At 34.4% G+C, this 7991-nt stretch overlaps 4 protein-coding genes across 6 annotated transcripts; 1 reads left to right on the forward strand and 3 right to left on the reverse strand.

The window, feature by feature from the left end:
• Positions 1–1031: 1031 nt before the first annotated feature.
• LOC119639301 (structure-specific endonuclease subunit SLX1 homolog) lies at positions 1032–2081 on the reverse strand. Its single transcript, XM_038036598.1, has 3 exons — positions 1827–2081; positions 1571–1765; positions 1032–1508 (listed from the first exon to the last, which is right to left on the reverse strand). The coding sequence occupies exons 1-3, from the start codon at positions 2079–2081 to the stop codon at positions 1032–1034; spliced, it is 927 nt and encodes a 308-aa protein (XP_037892526.1).
• Positions 2082–2158: 77 nt separating this feature from the next.
• Positions 2159–4012, reverse strand: LOC119639201 (mediator of RNA polymerase II transcription subunit 31). Of its 2 annotated transcripts, XM_038036471.1 has the most exons (4): positions 3744–4012; positions 3317–3592; positions 2955–3044; positions 2159–2882 (listed from the first exon to the last, which is right to left on the reverse strand). In XM_038036471.1, exons 2-4 carry the CDS (start codon positions 3345–3347, stop codon positions 2389–2391), a joined length of 615 nt encoding a protein of 204 aa, XP_037892399.1. In that variant the 5' UTR covers positions 3348–3592; positions 3744–4012; the 3' UTR covers positions 2159–2388. The 2 variants fall into 2 exon arrangements, with proteins under 2 accessions (XP_037892399.1, XP_037892400.1); XM_038036472.1 differs by lacking the exon at positions 3317–3592.
• A 234-nt stretch (positions 4013–4246) lies between these two features.
• On the forward strand, positions 4247–5455 carry LOC119639200 (transcription initiation protein SPT3 homolog). The gene is made up of 2 exons (XM_038036470.1): positions 4247–4734; positions 4799–5455. Exons 1-2 carry the CDS (start codon positions 4433–4435, stop codon positions 5367–5369), a joined length of 873 nt encoding a protein of 290 aa, XP_037892398.1. The 5' UTR covers positions 4247–4432; the 3' UTR covers positions 5370–5455.
• On the reverse strand, positions 5433–7412 carry LOC119639198 (zinc finger and SCAN domain-containing protein 12). 2 transcript variants are annotated; one of them, XM_038036468.1, is made up of 4 exons: positions 6795–7412; positions 5994–6730; positions 5805–5939; positions 5433–5747 (listed from the first exon to the last, which is right to left on the reverse strand). In XM_038036468.1, exons 1-4 carry the CDS (start codon positions 6936–6938, stop codon positions 5525–5527), a joined length of 1239 nt encoding a protein of 412 aa, XP_037892396.1. In that variant the 5' UTR covers positions 6939–7412; the 3' UTR covers positions 5433–5524. The 2 variants fall into 2 exon arrangements, with proteins under 2 accessions (XP_037892396.1, XP_037892397.1); XM_038036469.1 differs by having other exon boundaries at positions 5994–6726; positions 6795–6879.
• Positions 7413–7991: the final 579 nt, after the last annotated feature.

Here is a 7991-nt window from a genome sequence, read left to right on the forward strand (position 1 = left end):
GGCAGGCCCAAAAAACGAAGCTAGAAGAAGTTAGAGAACACCTCAATACCCCTCTTGAGTTCGACCTGCTAGCGGGCGAAACCGTGCAAACAAAGGATAGATACATGAAATTAATGGATGGGCTGCTGGAAGCTTACCCTGGCATAACTATTCAGTCGTACAGGGTAAGCCAACTCTTACTGGAACGTTTCTTCTGCAAGAAGGTGCCAAACAAGAAAAAACGTACCAGACCGGCGACGCAAATAATGAAGTTGATCAACCGCATAATTAAATTACAAATACAATTTTGGGGCAGCGGACAATCTACCACCGATGATTACCATCTTATGTGTTTAATTGTTTATATGATTGTTGTTCTTCTTTGTAAATTTTTTGGTGGAATCACTGTTCTTATTAAACAATTTTGCTTATGTCATACTTTATCAAACGTTTGCAAAATGGTTTCTGGCTAAAAAACCGTTAGTTGGCTGTTTCTTTTACACCAAAATAAAATAAGAAAAATAACAATGTATGGAGGACGTGCACAGAGTTGCTTGTAATAAATAAGAAAAATAGTCAAAAATGGCAACGCATTCGTCATGAGCTCTGTTAAATGGCAAAGAAGTCGTGGAGTTCGCTGTTAAAATAACGATAACGCTATTGTGGAAGTCGGACGCTTAATTTACCGTAATGCTATTCTCCCTCTCAAGTTAATCTCTCTATTGCGCTCATTCTCTTTTTCTTACTATTGCCATCTTTCTTTTGACTTCTTTTGACAACTAACTCGAACTCTTCGACAATTATATAAAAATCAAAATCATATCAAATTTTCAAAATAATGGGAAAAATACGAGCGCCATCAAGAGAGAAACCATACAAGCTTCTCGAGCTCGTCTAAGAAGAGAAACGAATGCTGAGTTAGGTCGATACATTTCGATGTGGATGCAAATTTGTTGCAAAAGACAAGATTAGACAGGATATTAAGCCACAAATCTATTAGTAATATTAAAATTTGGCATAAGGATTTATTTCATTTAGGCTTGTAATAAGTATTAATCGCTTATCTCATATATTTCAGGTGAAAGTTGGAAGAGTTCTTGTTTTTGCGTATCGAAAATATCAAAATCACTTTCACTTTCGCTATTCCAATCATCAAATTTGTCATCTTTTTCAGCTTCGGTCCAACCTTTGCGTTGTTTGTGTTGTAGTAGGTCAATCCACAAAAATTTGGTGTTACATAAAGGGCATTCCCCGATAATAGGTATATAATGTCCGCGCTGATTGTTGTCCGAGGAAAGGATATGATTTGATAGGCAAATTATGTGACAGGTAAGTCTGCACGTATTGTTTAAACAACCAACAGATCGCTCGACGTCTTTAATTTGTTGCATACATAAATGACATTCAGGACATTCAGGAGCCCAAAGAGGTTTATGCAAAGCTCGTTCCTTGTCTTTTTTTCCGACATCCTTTTCTAAAATAACATTCCCTCTAACAATTTGCATATGCTTCGGAGGCTTAAATAAAGACTAAAATAATACAAACTTTACAATGTAGGTAAGCAATTTGACTAGATTTCTTTTACAAGTACCTCGAAATCGCATGTGTAATTAATTTCTAGCCAATGAATAACTAGAGCTAGTCGCTGCCAGGGACCTATATTTATCATCCGATCTAATATACGAATGTTGTGTTGAAAATGGGACTCTTTGGGTAATTTGCGTTTCAGTTCGGGGAAGTTTTTAAGTCGTGTTGACAACGAGGGTTGCTGCCAAGCCCACTCAAACTACATTTTGCGATTTTGAGTTTAAATTTTTACGAAATTTAATCATTTTGACATATCGAACCTGTAAAGCTGCTATGTTATTTGGAAAACCATGCACGATCAAAACCATTTTCCACGGTCCTTTATTACTAGTTTTTTTAGCGCCTCCGAAATCTTTCCCCTTATTATGTTGTCGAATACGGCGGCTGGGATTGACTGTAAACCCTATATAACATTTACCCTTATAACGTCTGTCCAAACTTTCGCTGCGCAGCAAGTAAACACCATAAAAGCGATTCTTAATTCGCGTATATTCATTGATGGCTAAAGAATTCATTATAGTTCAAGTGGACTGAAAAAAAAAAACAAAAATGTCAATTTTTTATTTGGCTGCGAGTTACGGTCTAAAAAATCAAGATAGAAGAGATATTAATGACTTCTTGGATATATTAAACGACGAAATTTATATTAGATTTAAAGCAAAACCCTCGAAATCTTATTCTAAACAGTCAATTGAAAATATATTACTATCTTATATTAAAATCTTTTATTTTAAATTAAAGTAATATATAAACGTGTTTCGATGATCCTTAGGACAAAATCGACAAAACTACACAAATACAAGAACATAACAAAAAAGGCAATTATTGCATTTTCTGCATTAAGGGACCTCCGACGCCAAGATTCACCGAATTAGTTCCGTTCATTTGCTGAGACTGTTGCTGGGAACCAACTAATTGGGCCTGCTGAGTATTAACCCCGGTATTGCCATTCTGAATGTTAACGCCTGCTGCTGAGTTTGAACCAGGTTGTTGGGCGGCCATTTGTGGTTGCTGTGCTTCATTTATTTCGGTACCACAAGTTGCTGCGTTCAGTTGTGTGTTATTCACAGAATTGAACATTTTAATACGTTTTCGTGTGTAATGTTGCCACTGCAATATGGCCTGATCATCGATAAATTTACAGCACTGGGAGTTAACAATTTCTCGGCGAAAATGTTCGTATTGCAAAAGATCAAGAAAGTATAGACACATTGGGTACATTAAGTATTTAGCATATTCAGGTTCCTTCCAATATTGCAGATATTTGAGGTAGTTAATAAAAGCTTGATCTTTAAAATAGCCACGTTGGGCAAGAACTGAAAGCCGATTAGATCAGTAAGAAATGCTTTTAAATTTTTTTTTATTCTTGTTGGCTTCGATAAACTTACAATTTAGATAGTTGGGATTTGCTAGACATTGCACGAATTCCAATTCTACTTGCCATCGTAATTTCTGCTGCTCCTCCGATTCTATGGCAGCTATTGAAGTAAGAAATATTTATATAAATCGTTTTGCTATGATATCTTCCAAATTATATTTTGTTTCATATTGTTATCTGAAGGTTTTAGTGTTAAGCAAGCAGGTTGAAAACTAAAAATAATAACTAAAAACTCTTTGTTAAAAAAGCACTTGATTTCTGGAGTTAATCTTTAGCATCGTTTTTCGTTTTGTTTAGTAATCCAAAGCAAGAAAATTACAAAAATAAACTAAAAGTAAATAAAGAAATGAATGAAGTGTACAAAATACTTACTCTTACCACCCTTTCCATACATTTTAGCCATATTGCATGGAAGGGTTTGCTTTCGTGATTTCAGTTTGCTTGTTGTTTTGTAAAGCACAAATCGAATAAATATAAAATGATTGATTTTTTTTTAATCTCCCGTATTTTAATGTGATTGTCGTTATTTTCCTTCAGGATTTTTGTACAATGGTAGTGGTGTTTTGAACTAAAAAAACTTTTTTTACACTTGATTGTAACACAAAAATTGAAAAGAGTAAATGAACATTTTAAAAAACGTAAACAAATCTACACAAAAATATAAAAAAAGGAAGAATTAAAGAATTTTTAGAGTATATTTTGTCGGAGAGGGCAGTTGCAGCGTTGTGCAAAATTTTTTTAAGGCAAACGAAAAATTGAACAAATTGTTCTGGTTACATTATTTTAATACAAACCGTACCGTAGTTATTCATCAGCTTTTCCAATGATCAGTTATGTTTATTTTTTTCTTTGGAACAACACTTTAATATTATGCACACGAAAAATTGTTTCAGAAATTAATTCTTCTTCTTACTGCATGAAAAAGCACTGGAAGTCGTTAACAGCGAAGTCAGAGTAAGTGCTTGCAATTGGCAATACTGTCTGTCCAAAAAAGAAGTAATCATTGTAATTGGCAAATTATTTTGGAAGACGCAAAAAGTATGAGCTTTTCGATGCGCTGGTTTTTGGCTAGATTCCATAGTCCGAAAAAAGTAAAATTTGCGCTTATTAATAAATTTTATTTTATATTATATATTGCAACAATGAATTGTAATTTGAGCTCTAACCCTTCTTTGGAAGGAATTTTACGTGCATCTGCAACCTCTAATTCCTCTAAATTTCTATGACTTTAACATATATGTTGTGAAATTTTCTGTCTCATTAACAGAATTGAAGTGTTGCTATTTATTGAAAGCAACTCTGTGCTGTCTCCATTCTCCCCCATTGTACTTTTGATGACATAAAGGCTAAAAATTAGAAGAAGAAGTTTGTGAAACATTTACATAAAACTAAAATAAAAACAAAAAATTAAAAAAAAAATTTAATGCATTAAAAATTATTATTGCATTCAATAAGTTAAATAAGTATAACATTAATGCAGCTAACGTAATGGCAGCGGAGGACTCAGTTTCTTTGCTCTCTGAAATATCTGATATTATGCGCAGCTTCGGTGATAGCGATAAGCCGCGTTTGGAAAGTGTGAAATTGGTGGAGCATATTCTGCAGCAACAGTTGAGAGGAATGTTCAATGAGGCGTCGCTTGTGGCAATGAGACGTAAAAACAATCCATGTCCTTCCCAAGCAGATTTCGAATTTTTGATGCGTAATCATCCAGTGAAAATTGCCCGTATGCGTAAACATCTCAAGGATATGCGAATTTTGAAGAAATTTCTTAGCATTCGCACTGGGAGGTGCTCTTTAACATATTTTCTTAATCGTTTTTAACATATGTTTGTATTCGTTTTTATTGAACAGACAAGACTTTATGGAAGATTTAGATCAGCAAGATTCGGACGATGAGCTAGCTATAGAAGTACCTGAACTATTCGATGAAGAGCGGACTCGTCGCCTATTTCGTGCTGATCGTATATCGCAAATATTAAGTGGCCAACAATATTTAGAGTTCAACGAGGCGCGCAAGACATCATTTTATTGCCGACATGGCGAGAAAATTAAAAATAAATTCAGGCGCTTTTTAGACTTGCCAGCAGATTTAAGAATACCAACCACTACCATGAATATTTTGGCTTATTTTGCCCACGAGACCATAGCTGTCATAGTCGATTATGCAATATTAACACGTTTAAATTCAGCAAATCGTATCACAGAGCCGTTTAGTAGGGTCACTTCGACAGGAGCTTCACCCGCAATGCTGCACATCTGTCCGGAAGTTACGCAAGGTCGTGGCAGCGAAGTTGTTAAACCGATTAGTGTCCAAGAAATACACGAAGGTATAAGACGATTCCGTCAAATGACTAACAAAAAGGTGGGTTTCTATCGCAGCTCGTGTGATACAGATTTCAAACGTTCCTTTTTAGCTTTATAAGTTATAAATTCGTTTAGCGGGATATATTTCATACTGACCCCTTTGTAGAGCTTCATAAGAATAAAGTAAACTTGCTTCTTAAGGTAACAGTCCGCAAAATTTTATTTAGTAAACTGCTCGGTCTATTATTCATATCATCATTCATTTGTCAAATTTTAAGAGTTATGATCGCATTTAGCCACAAGCACAGCCTTCTGATGCATTTTTGTTAGTTCATGCTGTTTCATGTGATGTTGTAAGCGGAAATCCTTATTGCAATAATTGCAACGATACAATTTAATCTCGGCATGGATGAGTTTGTGTTTTTTCAGCGTATGAGCATAACAAAAAGCCTTGCCACATATATCGCATACATATGGCTTGTGGCCTTTATGAACTCTGCAACAAGAAAACGTCGTCTTTATTTCTTTACATCAATGCGAAATACAAACTTACGCCTCATGAGCTTTGCGTACACTTTCATAGTAAAACGTCCGCGAACAAAAATCACACTTTAAAGGTTTACCTCCGCTATGAGAATACATATGTTTGCGAAGTAATTCACGCATATGAAATTTTTTATCACATAATCTTAAAAACGCAAATAATTAATAATTGACTAATACGTAGAGCAATTTTACTTACTCGCAGGCGTATTTTAATTCTTTGTCGTGACGTTGGCGATGCTCCATCATGCGTCCCCGTTTTGCGTACACATTTCCACAAACATCACATATATGACCAGCATTCTCTTTCTTCAGTCTTCCTTTGGTTTTTTGGTTTGATTGATTATCCCTTTCGCCTAATACTTTTATGGTATAAATATCTGGATCTGTGTTCGATTTGAATGCATTTTCCGGAGAGATGATTTCATCATTGTCGTTATTACTACTAGTACTTCGCAATGTTCTATCGTTTGAAGATGCCTTTTCCATTTCGAAATCTTCAGACTCTAAAATTTCTTCATCTTCCTGACTACCGTCCTTGCCGTCATAAATCGTCTCCTCTTCATAGATTTCTTCATCGTTATTCTCCTCGGTATCTGCTTCATCTTCTGTATGTGTGCTCTCTGTTGATTTTACTTCGTCAATTAATTCATTGCCATCATCACTGTCAAGTATTTGTATATCAACTAAACTGTCGTCTAAAATGTCCACTTGTAGTTGTTGCATTTCGATGAAATCGTCAAACTCCTCCTTGATCAATAACATATTATGTTCGTCTTCTTTAACGCTGCACTCTTTACTGCCTGATAAATTACTCAGATATAATTCAATAATTCTTTGAGTTTTTAAAGCTTTGACACGAAATTGAAATGCCATCGTTAAGGATAATTCACAATTTTTACAAATATTTTTAGGCAATATCGGGGTTTCATCTATCTGCACAGAAAATGTGGAATTTTTTATATATGGAATACAATGTTACGGAAAGCCAGGAAATTACCTGTTCTAAGCAAATGCCTGTAATTTTTTCTAACATTTCATTCGGTGCCTCCTCATCTTCATCCGAGGGCTTGTAAAGGGAGCGCAGTTTTTTGCTTTTCGTTAAGCAGACACGACAACTATCGGTTACAATCTCGTATCTCATTTTTATTTGGTCTCAATTTGTTTTAAAAACGTTCGTTTATTAACTTTTTTAAAAAATTGCACAAACGCTTTTCGAACAGTAATTTTCTTGTTTACATTTGACTTTCACTTTGACGATCATATGTTTCGACTCGCAGAGTTGCATAAGACGATTTATTTTTTTGCTGGAGCAAATCAAAGATAACGAGTTATTGCGCGTTCACCTAAAGTCGAAGAACATAGGAAGCAAAAATTGTTTCCATATAAATAAAAGCCGAATGGACAGACGGATAAACAGACAAACTTGCATTGATTTAGAAAATCATCTCGAATTGATCGTTTTTAATAAATCATAGGTCTATTTTAACACATAAACCATACTACCGTTACAGGTTTTTCGTTTAAATTCTAAGCGCTTATTTATTAAAACGATTAAATTTTACGAGAGCGAGAACGTATTCCCTGCGTTGATTACGACGTCTTCTTCTTTATGCATTCAACCGTAATTTTATCTTGCAGAATGAAAAGATTTTGAAACTCATTATTTTTGTTTATATCTTGTTTTTTTGTTGTAAAAGTAGTAGCGTGTGGATTTGTTGTTGGGATTTGTTATTTTTTTATTTATTTTTTTTGTTTGTATTTGATATGGATTGGACCTTTTAACTTAAATTTAGATCCATAATCCAGAAACTTTATAGAAATCCATTGATGATATTCAAAAATTTCACATGATGATGAAATATTGATGCTTTTTTACTAAGATTTTTTTAATTTTTTGCTTCCTAGGTTATGTTTGACTCTTTTCTTTATTTCTTTATTTCAATTAAGTAACACGCTGAAGCTGGTTGTGTACACCCCAATGACAGCATGAAGACTGATTTGGGATTTGTTAAACCAGTAGTGTGCGTGTAGTCGTCGCAATTTCTAATTTTTGTTTACATTTGTCATGCACGTGCTACTGTTAACATTTCAAAAATAAGACCATATGTGATTGTTGTTGCAAATTCTAATTTTTGTTTACATATGCCATATGTAGTTGGTGTTTAAAATTTTGGTGCCGTATGTGATTGCTGGT

The sequence above is a fragment of the Glossina fuscipes genome, unplaced genomic scaffold (assembly GCF_014805625.2).
Source record: "Glossina fuscipes isolate IAEA_lab_2018 unplaced genomic scaffold, Yale_Gfus_2 112, whole genome shotgun sequence".
NCBI classification, from domain to species: domain Eukaryota; kingdom Metazoa; phylum Arthropoda; class Insecta; order Diptera; family Glossinidae; genus Glossina; species Glossina fuscipes.